A 24,968-nucleotide genomic window follows, 5' to 3' on the forward strand; every position below is an offset into this window, starting at 1 on the left:
CCTATGGGTACACCCCACACACAAAGCCTGTGGGTTGTGTTTGGCTATGGCCCTCTCTTCAGACCCTTCATATACTACGTTGATGGTACAAATGGGAAGGGCCACTCTTCTCAAGGGATTCTAGGCTTTCATGTGCTTCCTGGGGAGCGTCCATCAGGGTCCCCTCATTCTAGGCATCAAGCTCAATACTCCTGGCTGAGCTATTTTATTATGCACTAAGTCCAGTGAAAGACCAAGCACAGAAAGAATCTTTTCCAATCCATGTCCTTACGTTGTCCATAGTCCTATGGGGGGGACAATGAAGTTGAGAGAGAAAAATGCTGCAATGACGCAAGGAGTCCAGAGAGAGTTACCTTCTTCTGGGAGAGTCAAAGGGTCTCCGGGAGCCAGTGAACACGGTTTCTGCTGAATCTGCCCAAACTGGAAGGGCATTCCCAGCAGAGGGAGCGGAATGTGCAAAGGCCGAGAGGGAGGGTAGGAGAGGGCATTTTCTGAGATTTTTTTCAGTGCGGTTACAGAGTAGGGCATTGAGTACAAAAATGACAACAACTAATACCTGTTACATAACAGGTACTGTTCTAAGTATCCAATGTGTTGACCCATTTAATTTTCACTAAAACTTTGTGAAGGGTGCTACTAATTCCCCCAACTGGCAGAAGAGAAAACTGAGACATGGAGTGGTCACTTGTCCAAGGCATTGGACCTTTAACAACCAGTGGCATCTATGACCATAGTGGGAGACTGGGGTTGTCTGTAGGGCAGTAGAGTTGGCTGGGGATCCAGGCTCTGCTCCATCCTTGCTGGGACGTATCCTCTCCAGACTCGCCTACTAGAGCCATTCATTCTGCCTTTGCCAACTTCAAAGGGAGGTGGTGAAGAAAAAAAAGGGAGAGAGAGGTGAACAGTGTTCCTTGTACACGAGTCATCATGTGGTATAACCCCTCATGTCCATGGCACATACATCTTCCCCAGTGTGGAGGGGGCATATGGAGAGCCTGAGGCCCACAGAGGGTCAATGGCTTGCTCAAGGTCACCCAGCCACTCTGCTACAGAGGCAAGGCTAGAATCCAGAGCTCTCCACCTGAGGAGGCAACAGAATATAGTAGTTAAAAGCCTGTAATCAGATGACAACTGGGTTGAAATTTTGGTTCTGCCACTTACTAGCTTCCTGAGTCCAGGAAGTTTCTTAAATTGTCTAGGGTTCAATCCCCTCATCAATAAAATGGGAATGATAATTAATATAACACAGAGTTGTTTTGAAGAGTATATAAAACATTACATATGTAAAGAATCTGGCAAATGGTAAGTAATCAATTAAATGATAATGGTAATGAGAATAAAGATGGTGGTGGCGGTGGTGATGATGATGATGTGGGGGAGGAGGAGAAGAAGGAAGGGAGGGGAGAAGATGATGACAATGGAGATGAATCCAGCACTTTTCCCATAAGTCTGGTATCCTACACTGGCTTTCCACAGCCCCTCACTATGGTTCACACACCTGCATTTGGAAGTCATAACATATTTGTGCATAGTTACACACAGGCCCATGCAAGATTTCCACATAAAGTTAAATTATATTTTTGGCTTTAATATGTTCCAATTACTGTACCTGCATGATGTAAATCGTGCCTCATCCATGCACTGTATTGAACCCATGTGATTTATCATCTACTTCATGCCCCAACTGGTTCTGCCCAGTCTAACATTCAGACACAAGAGGGAAAAGGGAAGGCAGCAAGTCCTGTTGACTCAACTTCCATAATACCACTCAGATCCTGTCTCAACACTGCAATGGCTCTGGCTCAGGCATCATCATCTCCCTCTAAAATAACACTCATCTAGTCTCTGTCCTATCCTATCCTATCATATCCTATCTATCCCATCCTATCCTATCCCATCCTATCCTATCCCATCCTAATCCTATCCTATCCTATCCTATCCTATCCTATCCTATCCTATCCTATCCAGTCACCATGCCACTGACTCTCTCCCTTTACTCTCCTACCTGCAGCCAGAGGAGTCTCCTCAAAGTGCTATTCTGCCCATGTAACGTTCTTGTGTTCAATTCAATGCTTTCCAATGGCCAGTGTGGTACGGCTCTGCCAACCTTGTGAAACACAGCCTCCAGCTCTCAGCCCACACCAGTTGCTCACCATCCCTCAAACTGACATGTTGGCCTCTCTACTCATGATGCCCTTCCCATACTGTTCTTCTCACTAAACTCTTATCCATCCTTTGACTGTGAAGGCTTCCCTGATGCCTGCCTTCCAATGGCAGAGGTAATCACACCCATCCTTTCTCGTATACGTAAGACATTGTAATAACTATTTGTTGAGAGCTTTTGTTTTCAAGCACCAATGACTTTATATATACATTATCTAATTTAATCTTTCCAACAGTCCTTTGAGATAGTGTTTATCCCCTTCATAGGTGAATCAAGTGAGGTTTTGAGAGGTTAAGTTAACCTCTAACCTGAGCCTCCTATTAGCAAGTCTCAGGGTCTAGCCCCTCCTCACTGTAAACTGCACAGCTAATATTTAAACCCAGATTGGCATGACTCCAAAGTGTCTGATTTTATCACACCGCATTTAGTTAGCTACGTTCTGGGAGTTCCTTAAGGGTAGGGTCTCAGTCCTGATCATCTCAGTGTCCCAAACCTAGAAATTAGCACTCAGGTATAGGTTGGAAGTGAGCGGGACTAAGCTTTTGACTTAGGATGAAGAAGGGGCATTACCCACATTTGCCCATGGAGGTAGTAAGCACAGTGCCCACCAGTTTGAAATACTTGGTCCGCCCAAGTTTAGATCTCAGTATTTCAACATCATCACCTACTAGCTTTAGGATTTGGAACAGGTTATTCAACCTGCCTAAACCTCAGTTTCTTTCATTGGAAGACTGTAAATAGCACATGACTGTTTTGTACATGGTTAAATGAGATACACAGGTAGAGTCACTGATATGATAAGGACACCATAAATGGTAGTTAGCAGCATTTGTCTATGCAGTCCACTCTTTGTCATAAAGCCTACCCAAAGAAAACACTTTCTGACCATACAGAAGATGGGAGTCATCAAGGGGCGATTTCCTGTGCACCCCCAACACACACCTCTGTGTTTTCACAACTTCTTTGTTCAGTGGTGGAAACCACACGAAAAACCCAATTTTTGCCAACACAGGGGACATGAGCCCCCCTGGCCTTTTCCGCAGCACCACATGAATCAATGCGGCCGTGCAGTGGCCAGGGTGGGTGCTGGACCCAGCAGCCTCCTTTGCATTTTTCTTTTTCCAATGAAACATTTTGTTATTATTTTTTTTAATCCTCACCCAAGGATATGTTATTACTGATCTGAGAGAGAGAGAGAAAGGAAGGGAGAAGAGAAAGAAATATTGTTGTGAGAGAGAAACATCAATCGATTACCTCCTGTACCCACACTGACCAGGGATCAAACCTGCAACCTGGGCATGTGCCCTGGCTGGGAATTGAACTTGCGACCTTTCCATGTATGGGACAATGCTCCAACAACTGAGCCACACCGGCCAGGGCTCTAATAAAACATCTTAACAAATATGGGTCTAACCTCCTTTCCTGTCATGGCAGGGCAAACATGCACGTACACACACACACACACACACACACACACCTGTCCAGTCAGAATTCTGTCAGAATTCTGAAATCTCCCTCTGGAGAGCCTTGTGGTGGCTGGGAAGGGCTAGAGACAATAGGCTCCACGGTATCAGGACATGGAGACTGAAACCAGAGAGAGACGTGGACGGAAGAGCAAGTTGGGGACAGCCTGATTGCATGTCTTCTTAAGAGCCAGCTAACTTTGGCCAACTGAGCAGCGACCCAGAGGCCACAGCTGTCTGTGAGAGGCTCAAAGAAACCACATACTTCTCCTTGGGGTTCTTGCTATTGCTTAAGTTCCACCATCATTGCAACTTCTCTTTGAGTTAAATTTTTGGTACTATTTACAACTCATACATCCACTGGCTATTGGTTATTAATTTTACCTCTTGATCAGACTTCTATAGACCTTTCCCAGCCAACGTTTCCTAGTTATCTCCCCCAAGTTCACAGCATTATGTATAGTGTCTCTATAAGGAGAAAGAAAACGTGACTGTATATTGTGCTGGATGCATTAGCATTACCCTTTCACTCAGGCCTCACAACAACCCCACCAGGTGGGACTATCATTGAACCCATTGTGTTGATGATGGAACTGAGGTTCAGAGGTCAAATTACTCACCCAGAGTAATAGCTGGTGAATGGCAGCAGTCACATTCAGACTTAACCAGGCTCAGACCACAGTCCCAGCACATTGGGAAGTTTAACTTTCTGCCACTGATGAGCTAAGTTTTTCTTCAGGTTGGGTCAAGACAATGGAAAGCTACAGCAATGAGGAGACTCAGCAAAGGCGTGAGACCTATGGTTCAAAAAAGGGTATATATGAGAGGAATTTAGAACAGGGCTTGGCATGTGATAAACCTACAGACTGAATGTCTGTGCCCCTCCCCCGAATGTATATTTTGAAACATAATCCCCAATGTGATGGTATTTGGAGGTGGGGCCTTTAGGAGGTGATTAGGTCATGAGGGTGGAGCCCTTATGAATGAGATTAGTGCCCTTCCAGAGGAAACCTCAGAGAGCTCCCTTTCCCTTTCACCACGTGAGGATACAGGGAGAAGATTGCCACCTATGAACTAAGAAGAGGGCTCTCACCAGACACCAAATCTGTTGACGCCTTGATCTTGGGCTTCCCAACCTCCAGAACTGTGAGAAACAAAATTGTGTTGTTTATAAGTCACCCAGTCTATGGTATTCTTTTATACCATAACTGACTAAAACGTGCAATTGACAAAGTACACTGGCAAGTACTTAATGAATGGTAAGTATTACTCTTTTTTGGTATAAGATGTGGGTTCTTCTCTGAACATACTGTTCCTGGGAGAAGAGTCATCCAAACTGCAAGGAGAATTTATTCAGCTGAACTCCACCTCTATACTTCCAGAAACAAACCCGATAGTCATACCTTTTGAAAGGACACCTTTGAGCTTAGATTGTTGGAAGTTGAGCAGATCTCTAGGCACCTGAGTCATTTGGAAGAATATCCTTCTGCTTTGTTTCCCATGTGGATTAGAATCCAGGGGTGGGGGTTCAGGAAGGGGGCTGTTGATCTCATCGGCACTCATCAATATTGAGAAGTAGGCATATTTCTAACTGCTTAGATTTTACTGATATTCAGTATCTTTTTCTCTCTCAATCCCCACAGTGCCTGACTCTCACAGGGGTGGGGAACATCGGCCTACCGGTTGTGAAAGGCCTGCAAATCATTTGGTCTGGCTCTGCAGGGCACTAGGGGTTAGATAATTAAATGTTTGACCAAATACAGCAGGTTAATTTTTAAGTTGATAATTTTGTAAGGCCCGAGGATGATGTGATAAATATCCAAATGGCCCTTGGCAGAAAAAAGGTTCCCCACCCCTGCCAGGTGTCATCCTTGCTTTATGAAATGCCTGACCTACATCACACTTCCTCTAGTCAGCCAGCTCCTCTGAGCTACTGTCCAGGTGGTAGGAATCCATAATGCCTCTCCGTACTCGTTACCCTCCCAGGTAACACACTGGAAGCAGTTCCAGTGACATTTAAAAGATTTCAGAGGTGAACTGTCTCCCTCACAACCACAGGATCCAAACCACCATCTCCTGTTGCCTGAAAATGACAGCAGTCACGCTCTTTGGGGCTGTCACCAGTCCCACCTCCACCCTGCAGCTGGTATGGTTTTTTCAATAAAGAGCAATTTGGCTATTTCACTCTTGGGCTGTCAGCTTCTTCAAATACTGTCAAACCTTTTACTCAAGACTTCTCCATCCCTGCCTAGCCCCCAGCCTTTCCGCTTGCTACCTCCTACTGCAATCTCTATGCTCAATGACAGTGCTCGCAGCCCTCGAATGAGTTCTGTTTTCTCAATCGCTTTTGCTCATGGTGTCCCATCTGACTGGAGTAAATCCCACTCTTTTTCACTCTGTCTGGCTTACTCCTCCCCCTCCTTTGATCAGAGGTCTCACTTTTTCAAAAAACCATTTTGTCTTTTTGTCTGATGACCCAATAATGCATTCAGAGAATCTCTACCCTTCACCCATCGCAGCCCAAAATCACTAGATTGCTTCTCTATTTCCATTGAACAATAAGTTCCCTGAGAGCAGGGAGCTCCTCTGTCTTCCATTCCATGCCCATGCGTGGCAGATAATAGATAATCAATACATATTTGTTGAGTGAATAAACAGAGGTCCCCCGTTGGTAAGAAACACCACCCAAGCAGAGAGAGAGAGAGAGACAATAGGAATTTTTAATGCATGGAAAGTCCTGCAGGGACACCGGGCAGACCCACAGGTAGCAGGAAGAGGCCGAGGTCCTGCAAACTCAATGCCAGCTGGGAATAAAGTCCTAAAGACCCACGCTTCCTCACTGCCGAGATCCTCGGGGCTTCCTTCCTGATGCTGAGGAGGGCGGATCGTCTCTCCATCCATCTCCTCCTGGGGTCCAGGGCTGGGAGGAAGCTGAGTGTGGCCGCAGGAAGGAAGAAGGGGAAAGGCCGCTTGGTCTCCACCTGAAAGCTCCTGCCTCGGCATTGACCGCCATCCAGAAGAAAACGTTGAAAAAGGAGAGACTTGGATAGAGTCAAATAATATCTTAGAAAAAATAAAAGGTAGAGAAAAATGGATAATTCCAGTGTTTACAAAGTCCTCTGTTGGCTATCCACAAGAGAGAGAGTTTGCTTTGGCCTCACTGCCAAGCCTAATTGGCCAAGCCCATCCTCAGCTGTCTCCCAGCCCACCTCGCCCCGGAATCCACGGGGGTGCAGCTCCCCCTCCCACGGAGAGTCTCTGTGCTCACGGAGGGTGGCGGCCCCCCTCACCGGCCCTTGGAGTCCCCATACGTGTTCCGGGCCATGGACACCATCTTCTCCTCGCACGTGATTTTGGTGTCCTTGAGGATGCTGTACCACACCATGCCCTCGGGCCGGACCTCCTCGCTGCGGCAGAACAGGTAGGGCACGGTGTCCACGCGGCTCTGGATGTGGGCGCTGCGCAGGAGGCTGGAGCAGTGGCTGCTCACCCTCTCCAGCCGCCTCAGGATCAGGTGGGCCTTCCTGAAAGGCAGGAGGAGACAGTGAGGATGGAAGAAGCCCCAGTCAAGGGTCAGGTCTTTGAGGGGTGAATAAGGATCAACAGACAAAGGAGGACTTGTCGTCCCAGCAACTTCCTATACATCCTGACGTGAGTGTGGTATTTCAAACGCCCATTCCAATATCACCCTCTACCTCTCCTCTCCAACTGTTCAATGTCGAAAAAATGAAAAGGAGGGATAACCCTTTGCTAAGATAGGAGAGTCCCAGGCGTCAGCTTTGGGACTCCAACACAGTAGAAATTGTTATAATAATGATAAACAACAACAATAATAACTAAAATGTATTGATACCATGTGTAAGAAATTGGTCCTTTACATACATTTAAAAATGTTTATTTATCTTTACAATAGCCCTGAAGGCAAAGGCTCAGAGAAATGATATTACTTGACCAAGGTCAAACATCAAATTGATCTTGGAGTTGAGCGTTTGAATGTAGACCATGACAACCCACAAGTCCCTCCCTATCTGCTTTCATGCTTCTCTAATTCCCCCCTGCTCTTCTCACAGTCAGGAAATTTGGGATCATATGTCAAAGCCTAGTATATATGTCCCCAAATCACAGGGTCTCTGCGTGTCATTGCTCTCACCTCTAGAACAGTGATGGTGGTCTTACCGTCCTCAGCGGGCTGTGAGATTATCTGAGAAATGCCCAAAGCCTGGCTGGCACAGAGTAAGTGCCTAATAAATGACAGCTACTCTTATAGAGAATTACTACTTACTACGGTGATGTCTCAGGATTAAGGTCATACTGAACAGTAGTCTGAGCAAGAATCACTCTGTACTTGGTGGTCATCATTAGTAATTTACCCAGGGCCCTTTATCCAGCACCAGAGCGAGGAGCTCTGGGGAGATATGAGGGCTGCATAGAAAATTAAAGGATCTTTGAGATGACCTAGTCTGGGGTTTCTCAAAGGCAGGAATAGTACATTGGGGCTGGTCATTCGTTACTGGGGGTACTGTCCTGTAGAAAGTTCAGCAGCATCCCTGGACCTCTGCCCACCAGATGCCAAGAGCAATCCCTGTTGGGAACCAATGACCCAGTCTGACCTCTCATTATAGAGGTGGAAACAGGCTTAGAGAGGGAAAGGAATGTCCCTTTCCCCGGTCAGACCACAAATCCATGTCACTGTCCAAGTGCCTGTCTCCTGTGGAACCCACGTTTCTTTACATCCTATTACCTTCCAGATCCCCAGGAATCCTGAGGGGCTAAATAACAGGCTCTCTCCTGCTGTCCTCATGGCCCTCCGAGACCCCAGGAGGCAGGCGGTTTTATGACCACAGACCCCACAAATGGGAGACTGTGTTAGGCACCTGTGTGGCGGCTGGAAAAGGGCCGGGATTATGTGTGTGCGTTTTGTGGGCACAATTTATGAGGTGCCTTTCAAAAAGTCCTTTTTGTATAGCTCACCACTTGGGTGGAATACTTCCTGAGGTGCCAAGAATTCATAGCTTCATAATCGCACTCGAGTGGCCGCACTACCCTAGTCCTCGCTCCCTCCGGCAGGCACCTCCCCGAGAGCAGCCTGGGGAGGTTATTCCTACCCCTCCTCCTTGGCGTGCTTAATCTGTTCCTTAATAGCTCCATGCCCTTGGGAGACTTACTTAACGTCTCTAAGCCTGCTTCTTCGCTTGAAAAATGGGGCTGTTGTGATGTCAATGGGGATAAAGTCACCAGTTGCTCATTTATTGAGCATTTAGTATGTGGCTGAGCTCCCCATCCAGTGGGAAAGACAGACAGATTGACAGTTACAGCACAGGTGGCAAGGGCAATGATGTAAGCAGGCATAGGGCCCATGGGAAAACAGAGGAAGGTGCCTGGGCAGGATTGGGGACATGCAAGAAGAGGTCTTAGTTGGAGGGGAACTTGTGTTGAGCCTCATAAATGAGGAGGGGTCAGGCCATGAAAAGGGCAAGGACATAACAGGAGGCAGAGGCAAAGGCAAAGAGATAAGGGATTACATAGAAGTTCTGATGGCTAGAATCCAGTGTGTGAGTGAGGACACAGTGGGAAACTGGGGAAGCGGCAGGGGCCAGTGGAGACTGGCTGCTCGAGGAGGATCAAACTGGGGGAGGGCAAGACCGGCAGCAGGCAATGAGGGAGACAACACACAGGTGCCACTGTTCTTAGGCTCGGGTTTGCTTTTGCTCCCTGTGCTTTTAAGAAGCGACTTCCTCTTTCTGTTTCCTGATTTATAAAAAGAAAATAACATCTGTCTACCTCATCGAGTTATGGCAATGATTAAATAATACATGCCAATTGTTAGTTAATCCATGTAAAACTTCCAGGCAAGTGTTTGGCACACAGTAAGCCCCTCATGTGTGTTAGAAAGTATCACCATCATCGTCACCACCTCCGCCGCCACCATCATTATTATCTCTGTACTGGTTTAAGCCTTGAGCATCTTTATAAGTCGGTGGCAGGAGACAGACAGACAGAAATGGTAACAGCCTCTAATACAGGGGGAGTGCTGGGTTGAAGAGCTTGCCTGGTGCTATGGGATATGTCAAGGGGACACCCAATCATTGGTTTGGGGGCTCCGAAGAGTCTTCCTAGAAGATGGAAGATCTAAGCGAGGTCGTCAGTGATCAAAGAATGTTTCAGGTACATAGAGAGACAGAGGGATACCCTCCAAAGTTAGACCAAGACAGCATAAAACCACCAACTGCTTGAAATGGTCGGTGCAAATGGACAGAAGGTCTGTCAGTTCGGCAGAGAGCGGCCCATCTTCTAAGCCATGGCCACGTGTTTTATTTGTGGGGCAGTGGAGAGTCGCAGTCTGACCAGTCACAAAAATAAGCCACATACAAAATTAGGCTGGAAAGGGCAATTCCTCCAACATACCCACATGCTTTGTCTTCATAGGCTCAGCCCTTCTCTCCAACAGAATCCTGGAACTCACTGGACCAAGCCTCCTTTTGAATGGGTGGGGAAACGAGGGTTTGGAGAGAGAAAATAATTTGCCTCAAGGAATGGCTTAAGTTGGTTATAAAGGATATGCTAGAAGCAAGGCTCCTGGCCCTATAGAGCTGAGATGAAATATTTGGCTCTGAAGACCCAGATTCAAATCTTAGCTCTACAGCTTGGCCATGTGGATCATGAGCAAGCTCTTCAGTGCCATGAGCTCTTACCCCATCTGTAAAATGGGAATAATAATGGTGTTTGGGGGAGGATAAGATAACCTGGGCAATTTGCTTAGTTCTCACTAAATGTTAGCCAAGATTCAGAGTAGCATCTTATCATAGAAAGCACGTAGGTGTCAGAGTGCATTGGGGCAAGTCACGTCTCTTCTATGAGTCAGTTTCCTCATCTGTAAAATGGAATAGAGATGCTTATCTTGCAGGGATGTTGTTAGACTTCAATGAAATGACTGCCATACGCACCCAGGATGGGAATCTATACATTATAGGCACTCCACCAAGGCCATTTTGCTTAACTGTCCCTGCTCTTTCTCCACCATACACAATGCCTCAGCATTTAGACCAGGGGCTGGGATCAGATGCCACAAGGATAGAAAAATTCGGAGGGTGAAGCTATGGAGAGAAAGGTTGGAGGTGCTCAAAGGCTGGAGAGGAGGAGGGGGAGTGAGAGAACAAAGGTGAGAGTTCTGGGCAATAACTTCTAGTAATAGAGAGCCATAAATCAAAGGCCAGGCATGCTCCAAGCTTTCCCTGGAGAGAGAGAGAGAGAGAGAGAGAGAGAGAGAGAGAGAGAGAGAGAGAGAGAGAGAGAGAGATATCACAGGCAGAGTGACCACTTTTCTCAAATACCGAAGATGAAATCTTCCTCATTGCAGACAGGACTCAGCCCGCTAGGATAGGAAGCAAGAGGTGAAGGAAGGCCACCACATAATAATTTACTGGTTCTATCAGCAGGCAAGATTGACACAGGGCTGGCTTGTGAAAGAGTCAAGGGCTGGGATCAGATGCCACTACTCCAGGAATTGTAGAACCTTTGAACAACTATTCTATTCCCAGCCCTCTTACCCAATCAGCTGTTTGACACAGTTATCAGACAGAGACCTAATTTCTAAGGGGGCCTTGGAATGGAGAGGAAGAGAAGAGGCAATAAGGAAACATTCTTGTTGGCCTCCTTCCCTTTTCCCACCTCCTTGAGTTGAGCTCCAATGTGTCTGTGTCAGCTGACCTCAAGCTTAATGAGAGTCGAGGGCATGACGTGGCTGCAAAAACTTGGAACGCAATCTCAGAAGTGGAGGGGGCAGCTGAAGGGAAGTACTGATGTCATTCATGCTGGTCAGGACACAGCTGGAGATCCCCGGTCACTTCTGGTAAGAGGGACATATGCAAATTGCAGCCAGGTCATGATGATGATGAAGGTTGTCTCAAGAGCACATCTTCTGAGAAAGTACTGAAAGCAGGAGTGGAGGTGTCCACTGAAGGGGGAATTTATGCAAATGGTATGTTGTTCTAGTAACTGAAGACAATTGGTGGGAAAAACTAGAGCTGGGATGATAATGACTATAATTGATTGAGTACTTACTATGTGCCATCATTCTCACCACAGTTCTAAAGTGTGTGCTTTATTCCCAGGCGTCAGGTGGTGTAAGTGAGCCTCAGGCTGGTTACAGGAGTTGACCAGGGTTAACAGGGTGAGAGAGAGAACAGAGTCTCAGATCTCTGCTGCAAGGCACCCGAGTTTTACGCATGAAGCCACTTGAAAATCGACAGAAGGCAAATTTTGACTCAATATAATAAAAACTTAAAACTGGAGTCCTCTAAATATATAATGAGTATTTCCATATTTCCAGTGGGTTCCCCTTCACTGGAATTGATCAAATAGGTTCTCAAAAGGAGGCTGTCTTAGTCTATTCAGGCTGCTGCAACAAAATACCACAGATGGGGAAGCTTATAAACAACAGGAACTTTTCCCTTACAGTTTTGGAGGCTGGAAGTCCAAGAGATCGTGGTGCGGTCTGGTGGCTGGCGAGGGCCTGCTTCCTGGTGCACTGATGGTGCTTTCTCACTGTGTCCTCACATGGTGAAAGGGGCAAAGGCTCTCTCTGGGGTCCCTTCTATGGGAGCACTAATCCCATTTATGAGTGGTTGACCCTCTTGACCTAGTCACTTCCCAAAGGCCCGCCTCCTCATACCATCATGGTGGGGATTAGGTTTCAACACAAACATTTAGGGGAGACACAGACATTCAGACTAGAGCAGAGTTGAAGTTGGAGTCAATTTTTGTTGGTTTGTTTTTAATCTAAAAGAAATTGGGGGCTTGGTTCACAGAAAAATGCCATCTGCTGAGCATCCGATGAGCACTTCACAACAGGACCTGGTGTGACACCGTTGCCAAAGAATTTAGTCCCTGAGATGAGAGGACCACATTCACTGAGGTCTACTCATGCTTCCAAGTCATGCTAAAATGGGGGTCTTCCAGGGCTTTCCAGATACCATAAATCATGCTTTCCCTTTGTTGCTGAGACGTTTGTATATTTTCTACTGAGTCTCGTTTTCCCTTATTTGTGCACATATCATGAGATGCAGTGTGTTATAATGGATTGGACACTGGCTTGATATAGAAGACAATGTTTTGTATTTGGGCTCTGACATTTACTGGCTCTGTAACCTTGAACAATTTACTTAACTCCACTGATCCTCTCTTGCTTAAACTTCAAAACTGATTGTTCAGGAAGTGAAATGAGATGTAAGTGACTGGGCCCATACCAGGTGCTCAACCAGTATTTCCCGCCTGGTTCTCAGAGTACCTCTCCCCAGGTGTACAGCTCCCGACTGCAAGGAGATCAGTCAGATTCGTCAGGGTGAATTGACTTGAACTAAGGAAATTCTCAGTCCTCAGCTTTCAAAACCTAGCAACTCTCTAGGCAGGGTAGGTAAAGGGATTCACCCGCACAAGGGCACCATGTAGACCTGAGGAAGCAACGAGGCAAGCGGGGAAAATGCTTATACAGCGTTACTTCCGATAGCAAAGCAGTTGAAAGAAACCCAGTTGGTCTTTAACTGAGGACTCAATTCATATCATTGCATGGCTAACGGGCCCCTGGAAGATACAACATATTTGCATATACATCCACGGGAAAAGACTTTTTCTTGTAGTGTTAGGTGTGGACAGTCAGATGACAGAACACAGAGTACCTGTGTTCAGAGCTGATGGAGATGGAGCTGTGGTTATAGATGGAGACGTATTCTCAAGCCTGTGCCAGTTTCCCTATTCACATGCATAGCCCTGTCACTTCCATACCTGTGTCTGGAAAGGTATGTGCACACTGTGATTTGGTTGGGGACTGTAGTGTTCAGGGGTGTCAATTTTTCACTTTGCGTTTTATATACGTCTTTATCGTTTTGAATGTTACAGAATGAGCAAGAGTTACTTTTAGAACAAAATACAATAGAGTTATTTCCACTTAGTAAACCTACTTCCATACATGTATATTTTAAGCTGGTGTGATACATGTGTACAATAAAACCATAGTTTAATGGCTTCCCAGTAGTTCACTAGGTTTCCTCTCAAAATATATCCACATCAAATTTAACCTCCGACCATACCCACTAAGCAGAACACCGGAAGCCCAGGTATTAATTGTTCCTGAATATAGATCCTCAACACCAGGCTTGAAATGTGATTTTTAAGGCGACTGGTGAAAATAGTTACATTGGGCTTTGTCTCCTCATTCTGTCACAAGAAACTGTGCTACTTCCCCAAGAATCCATTCCTAAACTGATGGTAAGAATGACTTGAGACTCAACGAACCCAAAATTGTTTCCGTTTGGAACTGACAGAGACTTCAAGATATAAGCAATTTTGCTACATTATCGGTGGGAATTTGATCTATGGGACACTTGTTCAAAGTCACAGCGTGCGCTGTTTGTATGTATCCGGTCTAAGACATCCTCAATGATAAGAGACGCTACTTCTTTCAAGAAAATAAAAAAATACACTGAATGTGCACATTCATGTCCATCCTGATTTCAGAAATGTCAAAAGATGCAAAAAAAATTAGCAGTGCATCTGAGATGATAGGAATATGGCCCTGGAAGCCTACGTTTGCTCTTGTTCCCAATGTCCTAGAAATTCCAAGAGAGTTAATCCACAATATCTAAGGAAGAAACTAATACAATCTTGTACTGAAAGGACGTCCAGGGACACCCCAGGCTTGATTCACTGAGGACATAGCAGCTATGTTCACGAATGTGCCAACTCCTCAGATGGGAAAAGCTCGTCGGGCTATGCTGAGAAAGATCCCGGGCCATGGTCTATAAGCGATGTCTGCCGTGAAAGCACGTGGGGCTGACGGCATGACTACACCCTTCCTAGGCTAAGGAGATCGATCCCACAGAAACAAAACCTTTTCAAGTGCTTACTCTCTTCTCCCTACCCTATCCTCTTAGTCTACTGTAACCGAGAGGATTGAGAGGCCCAAGAGGTCAAGGACGTTCAGACTGGAGCCAGTGCTGGTCCCTGGCCACCTATGAGCTCAGATTTTCTAATCGCCTCATAGGAACCGTGTGGCTGGGACAGCTGTGTCAGCAGGTCTTTTCTGCGCAGCTGTTTGAAGTAACCTGTGGTTGCCATGGGAAGCAGGCTCTGGTGAGCACTGGCCTGATGGATTTATTAGGTAGAGGTAAGAGCTGCCCTTTTGTCACTGAATTTTATGGGGGTTATGTGACCACAGATCCGGAGGGTTGGTGATTATAGACCAACAGAATCCTACCAGAGCTCATCCCGTGATAGCTTCAGGATGCTCCCGGGAAATGCTCTTATCACCCGAGCCAGCTTAGTCCCTGAAAAACAGGACACACTGGGCTGGTGTCTGTTCTCTGTTCACTATGACCTTCAGGGCTTGCTGGTTCCATGGCTTCCCAGCTGGAAGGAACTTTGAAGTCCAGCCCTTTGGTGTAATTAAGCGAGGTGCAGAATGGGATGGAATTTGTCCAAAGTCAAGTGGGTAGCAAAGCAAGGACAAGGACCCCATCGCCCCTGGCTCTAGGGCACTCTTGCTCCCTCTCCTATACCTTGAGGTTCTGCACACTGGCTAACCTTTGAGAGACCTGGCACATTGGCCCATATGGCTCCTCAGTTTAAAACCCAGCTTTTAAGAGAAAGAACAGACTCCAGAAAAGGTCTCAAAACAGCCTTCATGACCTGACCTCTGCTGAACTCTTCAGCCTTGTTTTTTACCTTTCCCTCTCACCTTCAACTCTCTGCCCCAGTAAGACTTCTACTTCTTGACTAAAGTATAGTCTCTTGCCCGGCCCCCTCTTGTCTTGGCACAGGTTGTTCCTTCCAATGAGAACGCCCTTCCTTTAATTGGGAGGACTCCTGTTCATTCTTTAACTTTAAGCAGACGCTTCAATTTCTTCTCCAGAAATTCTTCTTTCAGCTCCACGTCTGGATTAGCTGCACCAGCTACCCGCATCCAGAGCCTTGTCACTCAAAGTATGCTTTTGGACCAGAAACATCGCCATCACCTAAGAGCTTGCTAGAAATGCAGCATCTCTGGCCCATCCCAGACCACCGAGTTGATTTGCATTTTCCTAAGGCCCCAGGCGATCCTCACGCACATTGCCATTTGAGAAGCACTGCTCTAAAACCTGCTTCCCACACTCTTCATCTAGTGCGGTGCTTCTACCTCATTTCACTGCCCCTGCCCGCTGACCAGCCTTTTCCCCATGAGATACTGAGCCTTGTAAAGGCAGACACTGTCTTCTCCACACGTGTGTTTCCAGCCCACAGCACAGCATTTGGCACATAGTAAGCACATTCAATGAGTCAATGAATCAATATATTCATGAAGTGAGGGCTCTTCAAGTCTCTTACTACTTGCAAGAAAAATGCATCATTTTACAAGGCTATTTTTGAGCTGCAAAGACTTTAGTTTGTGGAACTCAGGTGTTTGCTACTGTGATCTATAGATCCTCGATAGCTCAGAGAAACCTCCAGGATCCTTGGTGTTGGCAGGGAGTTGAAGAGGAGACCTGGCAGGTGGGGATCCAAACCACCCACTCTAGCTTCTCCAGGAACAACTCAGTGGCCCACAGAGTCCACACACCTACTCATCCCATTATATGATTATTCGATAAGGAACCAGTTGGCGCCTACTTACAGGAGCAAATTGGACATAAAGGATCGCCAGCTATACAAACTGACATTGTAGTGGGTTAGAGGAGTGACATATAAGTAAAGACATGTGAGGTACAGGATATTAAAACTAATAGGTACAGTGCAGAAAATTAAAACATGAGGTGTCAGCGAGTAGAAGTATTAAGGATATTCTGAGGAGACGGCATTCTATCTAAGACCTGGGGTTCTATGTAAGATTTACTTAGAAGATAAATTTTCCATGAGTTAAAAAAAATACTAAGTACCACTAGACATGCTTATCCTGATCACTTTGCAGATGAGGCAACTGAGGGCCAGTGAGCACCAGAGCCCAAGGGTGCACAGTGAGTTTACTAGCAGCGCCGGATGGAGTCGGCTACACATGCCTTGGTTCCTGCTAACACGCCGGTGTGCAGTGTTGGAGGAATGCTGGAGGCCCTCTGGGAACTGGGAAGACCACAGGAGGAGGGAGCTGTGTGCCACGGGTGTGGGTTGGCAGACAGTGGCTGGTGACGGGCTGGCCAGAGGTTAGCGAGTCATCACAATCCATTACCAAGTGAGCTGTCCTGCCTCCCTGGGCAGCCAGGTGGCCTTTCCAGATGATTCATGTCTCGAAGGGTCATAAAGGGTCCCAAAGGTGTAAAGGCATTGTCAGGGTGGGACTCTGGCTCAGCTTCCACTCAAACTCCCTGAGCCCTTGGGAAAGCCCAATACAGTGGAACGTCTTCCCCTGCCCACAGCAAGACAGCAGCCGGGGCTCAAGCCTATCTGCCCTCATTCCGCTTTTATCTAAAGAACCTTCCTTTCATGAGAAACCGGGTCCAGGACCCCACAGAACAGATAAGGCCCCGCCCAAGGAGAGATCCCTTTTATCCCTGGCCCAAGCTCTGGTCTCTTCTCTTGAGGGCCTCACATTCCCAGAAGGTTATTGCAATTGTGAGGACTCAGGGTGGGCGCTCAGGGCAGGCCCAGACTCCATAAAAACTGTCCCACTCTGGGCAGCTCATTTAACCCTGGTGGGCCTTTAAGTCTTTATCATCTATGAAAGAGGGAGGATACCCTCCTTTGTCCAGTTTATGGGGTAATTTTAAAGCTTTTGAAAGTCCATTAAATGTTTCAAGAAGTCATGGATTCTCCCCAGCACCACCGATGCTATCCTGGCCCAGAGCAGGGCTCTGTCTCTCCCGCCTATCACCACAACAGCCTCCAGGGCCTCCCTGCCTCCCTCCTGTCTGGACCTCGCTAGTCCACGCTTCCGACTGCAGTCAGAGGGCTCTTTCTCCCTTGAAGATCTAATCATATCACCCCCTCCCTGTGAAAAACACTTGAAAAAGCTTCCCATTACCCCAGGGAGATAATCCAAACTCTTTAACCCTACTTAGCGGGCATTCAGGACTGGCCCCTGCTGACCTCCCCCTTCTTATCTTTTACCGCTCCTGCTGTCACACACTTTGCTCTGACAATTTGGAAATTCTTTCAGTTCTTACACACACAGTGTTTACCGAAGTGCAGGAGGAGTTCCCCTGAGGCGGGGAATGGATTTGAGGTGGTGCTTGAGATGAGCATATGCCCAGTATTAAACAACAGCGAGTCACACTGGGAAAGCAGCTAGCTCCCTTGTTCACTCTCGTCCCTTCCTCCAGGTTACTTAAAAACAAAACACACCTTTTGGTTTGAGACTGTGTCTTAGCACTACTTTAACACTCGCCGAGCTGCCCTTTTAAAGGGAGAGCCTTGAGTTGGTCCAGGATGGAACAAAAGTGTGTAGTTTTTCCATTGTATGAATGTTTAGGTTTAATTCTCTATTGAGGTTAGATGGTGCTACGTTCCCCTTTACAAGATGACACCGTGTTTTCTTTTCAAATATATTTGCAGTAAAAAGTGAATCTAAGGAAGAGGTAGCAAATGAACAAAATATATATGGCATGGTGATATGACAAAAAACATAGATGTGGCAGGTAAATGATTAAACTTTGAGGGAAAAACCTAGCCCTCATGTAATACCATCATCTCCTCTGAGCATTTCCCAGGGAGTCCCTCTGCCCCAGACCCTCTAATCCTTCTCTCCCTCCACTTGCCTGACCCCGCATCACCCTTTAGGTCTCAGAGTGTCAGCCCTTGGGAAGCCTTCACCAGGTGTCTATGCCTCGCCTGCCCAAAGGGCCCTATTATTTTGCTCTCATGACACTTGCTATTCCTATTCTGTGCTATTGCTTGTTTAATTACCTGCAAAGGTAACCTATGTGTAAGTACCTTTTCACCATTGCATGGTCAACAACTAACATGTAAGATGTGCTAATGAGTATGTGCTGAATAAATGAACGAATGAATGAATGGATGGATGACGTTGTTAGGTGCAAGGCAGGAAATGCAGCCACCATTTCATATGCTGCTTTATGAAGCTTCAGAAGATGGCAACTGCATCTTAGTTATGTTTGAATCCTCCATAGCACTTAGAACAGTGGTTGACTATAACTGCTGTTGACAAAAAGCATACCTTACAGTGTGTTATGAATGTATTTAGTCATGGTCACTATTGGACTTCATTCCAGAAAATCTCAGATTTCTTATGGAAGAGTGGAAAGAGCCCTGGATTAGGGGCCATGGCCTGTCAACGGTGCCTCTCCGTGATCTCGGTTAGGACACAGCCCCTCAAGGAGCCCAAGTTTCCCGTCTCTAAAATCAGAGGTGGAAGTTGGGCAAGGGGAGCGATTAATCAGAAGAGCACTGATGTTTCTCTCTTATCTGACATTCCAGGAGTCCAAGAAGCTAAGATTCCAAGATTCTTTCTCCCTCCCATGTCCCATCTCTATCTAGCCCCAACATGACCAAGGTGAGTGCAACCCTTATTTATTAGATAAAGCCCATTCTCAGCCTACAGGGAAAGGGGTCCAGTCAAATCTAATGAAAGCAAGAAGAATGTACCCCTCCACTCACACTCAGATGTGCATACCTGGGCCCCAGCTCATCCTCGCTCCTCCAGACGAAGTCCCCGAACTTCTCATAGTGAGAGTTGTAGTGGTGCTGGACTCGGAACAGCATGGAGGCTGAGACCTCCATCAGCATGTTGTAGGCCGTCTGCTGCTCCTTTCCACTTGTGTACCCATTGTACAGATTATAGATCTTGTCGGCTATCTCTGAGGGGGAAGAAGGCACAGATCACTGGACAGTAGGGAACAGTGAGGATGGAGACATGCTTTGCAACAAGGGAGGCATATCCATGCAGGGATTCACTTGCATGGCCCTTGGGGGCAGACAGACCTCAGTTCTATCCTGAATGTGTCAGGAACTAGCTGTGTTCAGTTTTCCTTTCAATTAGTGATAACAACGTCTACTCGGAGGAGCACTGGGAGGACTAAATTAAAAACCGGATGTGAAGGACTTGACACAGGGCTGGGCACAAAGTTAGTGCTCATAACGGCAAGATTCATTATTAACAAAGTTTTGTGCATGTGATTGAACATTAAAGCAAGTACAGAGGCTTAAGTAAACTGTCTTGGGCTCATCTCAATAGTCTATTTCTGTCTCCCCTCTGCCATTTTCCCAGCATGTTTCTGTGATCAGGTCTGACAGGTCCTCATTCAGTAATCGTTCAAAGGAAATCCAGAATCTTCCACTTGCCATTCATGACCATTCATACTCCTCCCTCCATTCCTACCAATCAATGGACCTTAATAGGCAGCTCTCCTGAGTAGAAAGCATGTCTTTGTATCTTTGAAGACTAATCAAAATTTATGTATGTCCCCAAGTCATTGCTAACAACAGCTGCCTCTAGGACAGTGGTTCTCAACCTGTGGGTCGAGACCCCTTTGGGGGTCAAACGGCCCTTTCACAGGGGTCGCCTAAGACCATCAGAAAACACATATATAATTACATATTGTTTTTGTGATTAATCACTATGCTTTAATTATGTTCAATTTGTAACAATGAAAATACATCCTGCATATCAGATATTTACATTACGATTCATAACAGTAGTGAAATTACAGTTATGAAGTAGCAACAAAAATAATTTTATGGTTGGGGGTCACCACAACATGAAGAACTGTATTAAAGGGTCGCGGCATTAGGAAGGTTGAGAACCACTGCTCTAGGAGAACTGGGGGGCGCATGTACTTTGCATTATTTTCTACTCTGATTTTTATTTTTCTTATATTTTTTAACAATGTGAATGTATTATTTTAAGGTATCTTTTTTTATTTATTTTAATCCTCATCTAAAGACATACCCAAAGAGAGGAAGGTGGGGGGAGGGGGAGAGAGAGAGAGAGGCAGACATCGATGGCTGCCCTCCATACATATCCCGACCAGGGATTGAACCCACGACCCAGGTACGTGGCCTGACAGGGAATTGGACATGCAACCTCTCACTGTACAGGATAATGCTCAACCAACTGAGCCACTCCCGCTGGGCTGCGTTATTTTAAAGTAGAATTAATAAAATTCTCAGCAAAACATCTCAAGTCCCTTTGCCTTTGAGACTCAGTAGCTCACCATTTCCTCTCGCCTACTTGCACACAGAGCATTTGGTATCGAGCTTTTGTAGAAATGTCTCTCTCTCCCTGTGGAACGTGAACTCCGAAAAGGAGGTTTCCGCGTCTCCTGCATTGCTTGTGCCAGGGCCTTAGAAAGCACTTGCGCAGCCTGAAGTGAACCAGCAGGGCGTGAGCTGCTATCACATCTTTGCCAGTCCTGACATAGAGACCGCATCTACACGTTGCCTGGGAATGACGTGTACGGTGGATCCGATTGACTAGTTCTATTTTGTCAGGTGTTTTGCCTGATATTTACAATTCCACAGAACAGGAGCAGCAAAAAGATTTATTCTTGCGTGTGAACTCTGACTGATAGTAACACTCGCTCATTGTAGCTCTATGCTGCAGAGGATTCTGAGGCCATCCCTGAGCTGGATGGGAGAGTGTGCTGTGACCAGCCAGTGATGTCTACACTGGTAAGGCAAGCTGAAGTGGTGTTGGGGAGCACAAGAGACTTGGCTGGAAAGTTGTAAGGAGGACATTCTGAGAAAAGGAAAGTGTGTGGAAGGCCACCTGCCCTGTTTATTGGAATTCCGACTTAGGGGAGACTTAGGGGAGTGTCGAAGGCGGGGCCCCTAATTATTCCTTGACCTTCCCAAACAAGCCTGTGCATATGCAGACCCCCGGGTGTTTACTGGAATCCTTATGCTTAATCCCTGGATGCCCTTGCCTAGAGGACAATATAAACATGTGTCCTCCCAAGATTACTCACCCTACTGATTGTATCTAAAGATAAAAATTCCAATAAAGGCCCAACGAGGCAGGCAATAGAGGCTGCTCTGGCTACTAAAGCCAGGCGCCCCTTAGCCCTCTTTTGCACAGTCAAACTGTCTCAGTAATCTGCTCATCTGTCGTTTGGGGGCTGCTGGTCTGCCCTGGCAAAGTGGTCTTCTAGGTGCCACTGTTCTGCCAGCTGCAGCATAGACTGAAATGAACAAAAGTGACTGATCTCGAAGAAGTGCAGGCGAAGGGTCAGGATACAGCCATGGGCCTCTTCCTCTCCATCATTGCTTGACTCAAAACACAGACAAACTCTATAAAAGAGGAGCAGGTCTGTCCACTGGCAAAGATATTGTGGCCCATTCTGGGTTTCTTTTATGGCTTTGATGAATTTAGCTCCATGTTCCTCCTCCCTCAGTTCCTTTACTTTCTTCTCCCAATGCCAATAAATGTGGGGGGGGGGGCAGGAAAGAGGTGGTGGTTAGTGACGGTTGGGTACAAAAATTAGAGACAATATGGGAGTCCCCTGGGAAGTGAAGCAATGGGTCACCTACCTTCCGCCTTGTTGTCATCCACCAGTGGACAGGCTGTCCTCAGGGTCACTGTGCTGAGCTCCGAGTGCCTCCCCCGTGTGTCCACAGCGTACAGAGTGAACCTGCAGCACAGCAAGAAAACAGAGCACCGGGCTGTGGCTTCTGAGAGCCCCGGACAAGCAAAGCAAAGAGGAACCTGGACCACAGCACAGGTGTGGTCGGGAACACTCAGGCTGCAGGAGAAATGATTTCCAAAAAAAGATCATTATAAACCATTTACTGAGCACCAACTGCCTCCTGTGCCCTTTGCACTTAATCTCTTTATTTACAAGCAAGCAAACCAGGAAGGCAGGGATTATTATCGCCTGCGTTTCACCCCCGAGGAAACTGAGACTTAGACTGCGCATCTTTCCATGGACTCATAGCTACTGAGGAACAGAGCACTTGAGAAGTGAACCCCCATGCTATCCTAGATAGCTGGGTACACTCACCTACCTTACTCCATTCATTTATTTAACTTATTGAGCATTAAGTGTGTTCCAGGAATTATTGTAGGAAGGTGCTCAGGTTATAAAGATGAGCAAGAGATTCAAGGTCCCTGCATGCATAAAGCAAATCAAAAAGTAAACAAAATATTCCATTAATGGTAAATGTGAGAAGTAATATAATAGGAGAAAGTGAAGAAGACTAATGTGGAGGGGAACATGGGTGCTTTAGACAGTGTTATCCACGGAGGACTTCAGGTAGAGAGCAGGACTGGGCTGAGAACCAAATAATGAGAAGCAACTGGCTTACGGGAGGAAGACCTGGGGGAAGAGCCTTCCAAACAGGGAGAGCAGTAAGGCCCTGAGGAGAGAAGGAGCCCTGACTGTTGGAGGAACAGGCAGCGGGTGTGGCTTTAGCAAAACGATGTGAGGTGGAAGGTTAGTGGGCACCTGTGGGAGTCTCAGTGTTATTCTAGGTACATGGCATGTCCCCACCTTTCTATGATGTCACCCGAGGCTCCATGCTGTGCTAGGGGACGTAGACAGACAGTGTGGCTTTAAAAGGAAAGAGCTGGAAACCATGAACCAGGTAGATTCGGGTCCAATCCAGCGTACAGAATTCTTTCTGGAGCCGTCCCTACCCTCTGGCCTACCTTGAGAAGGCTCTCTGACCCTTCACACCTCCAGATCGCAACGTTCTGTGGTTTAAACAAAGTCTAAAGAGACTTCCAAGAAGAGGGGAGCCTTGAAGGCCAGGAGCAACCTGAATAGGACTGTTGAGCATCTGAGTGACTTGTCTCTGTCATGCCGTCCTCTTTCATCTGTCTTCAAGGACAGAGGCGGTAGCGAGCGTGGGAAGAGGCTTCCCGGGGTCAAGTAGAAGAAACTGTGATCTCAGGGGGCCTCTCTCCTTCCCTCCTTTCCCAATACCTCAGCTCACCTCATGTTATATAAAAAGGGCTAAGACTACAGTCTCCAAGTTGCAGAATGATGAGCCCTGATTGACCGCAGATGTTAGGCACTTCATAAATGAGTTTATTTTACAACTTAATTAATATGTACCAAGACTTTAATATGTGTCAAGCACTGAGCTGAGCAGTTTTACCTGCATTTTTACTATTAATTCCCCCAAACAATCCTAAAAAATAGCCACTATTACTCTATTTTATATGAGGGTCAGGAAGAGGAAGTAGCTTGCCCAGAACCACAGAGGAATTCCTGGGACTGGCGGGTTAAGCGTAGGTTTGTCCGACTCCAAAGCTCATGAATTTAAAAACTGTCAGCCGGCCAAAGGTCTGTGGATACCAGCTCTGTATACATATAATTCCCTTAGGTACACTCACCTAGCTCCAACTATAATGAGGCAGTGCCATTTCTATGTGTTGTGTTTTTTAAAAATAAATAATCGCATTTATTGTCTCCATCTTTCGGAAGAGGAAACTGAAGATCAAAAAAATGAAGCAATCTGTCCCAAGTCACAAGGTTAGACAAAGCAAAGAGCCAGGACTTGTAGCCGGGTCTGTCTTACTTTAAAGCCGTACCCTGCGCTCTCAACTCTTGCTGCTCCAAGGTCTACCCTCGTTGGCTTTGGGGGTCTGGACTGGGTGATCTACACGGGCCCTCCAAGCACGGATACCTGGTGGTCTGATGCCCCAAAGGATGTTTTTTACAAAAGACACCGTGAATCAGAACTTCTTGGTACAAGGGTCACAGTAGGCAGAAGTCAGTATCTTTATGGATAAAAGAGCATTTGTCTGTGTGTGTGTGTGTGTGTGTGTGTGTGTGTGTGTGTGTAAACCTCTTTAAAACAGCCTAAGTTCTCTTTTAAAGAACTGGGACATACTTAGCCCATCCCAGGAATATGTTTCTAACCTACTCCTTACTATTAATACAGAATCTCATTGTAATTAAGACAGTACAGTAGCAATGTCCTCTCTTTGCTTCCCCAGTTGAAATAACAAGCAGTAGGAAGCTGACATTCTTGGTGCACAAAGGAATTTATCAGTCCATCAGGCCAGGTATGTATCTGTGATGCCACAAGCCAAGCTGGCAGCGAACCCCATGACCATCCATGGTCCACATCCTCGGCTGCAATGGGACCTGCCACTGGGCCGGTGACAGGCCCACAGAGACACCTCGTCACACTACAGCAATGTCAGCACTGAGCCCTCTGGCTGCAGAGGGCCTTGGGCCAGGGGTGGAGGAGGGATCGCCCAGAGCCCTGGTGGCATGCTGTGCGGAAGCAGGAGGAGCCTTGCAGCCCAATGGGCATCCACTGGAGTGGTGCTCACTAGCTTCATGCCTTAGGCTAGTTGATTATCCTCTGTGATCCTAGTCTCCTCGTATGTGAATCAGGAAGAAAACAGTCCTTCCCTGCACAATTGTCAGTTCAAATGCAGGGAACCCAGCACACTGCCCCGTTGTAACGCT

The 24,968-nt window shown here is 46.7% G+C and overlaps 1 protein-coding gene across 1 annotated transcript in view; it reads right to left on the reverse strand.

Annotated features, from left to right (window-relative positions):
• Positions 1 to 6,329: 6,329 nt before the first annotated feature.
• Positions 6,330 to 24,968, reverse strand: part of LOC102436882 (astrotactin-2) — a 483,991-nt gene continuing 465,352 nt past the window's right edge. Inside the window, exons 17-19 of the mRNA XM_023755930.1 lie at positions 22,075 to 22,175; positions 19,220 to 19,403; positions 6,330 to 7,151 (exon numbers count right to left, since the gene is read on the reverse strand). Coding sequence (XP_023611698.1) covers positions 6,914 to 7,151; positions 19,220 to 19,403; positions 22,075 to 22,175 — 523 coding nt within the window. The 3' untranslated portion in view covers positions 6,330 to 6,913. The remainder of the gene's footprint in view (positions 7,152 to 19,219; positions 19,404 to 22,074; positions 22,176 to 24,968) is intronic.

Source organism: Myotis lucifugus, unplaced genomic scaffold, assembly GCF_000147115.1.
Source record: "Myotis lucifugus unplaced genomic scaffold, Myoluc2.0 scaffold_87, whole genome shotgun sequence".
NCBI lineage: Eukaryota > Metazoa > Chordata > Mammalia > Chiroptera > Vespertilionidae > Myotis > Myotis lucifugus.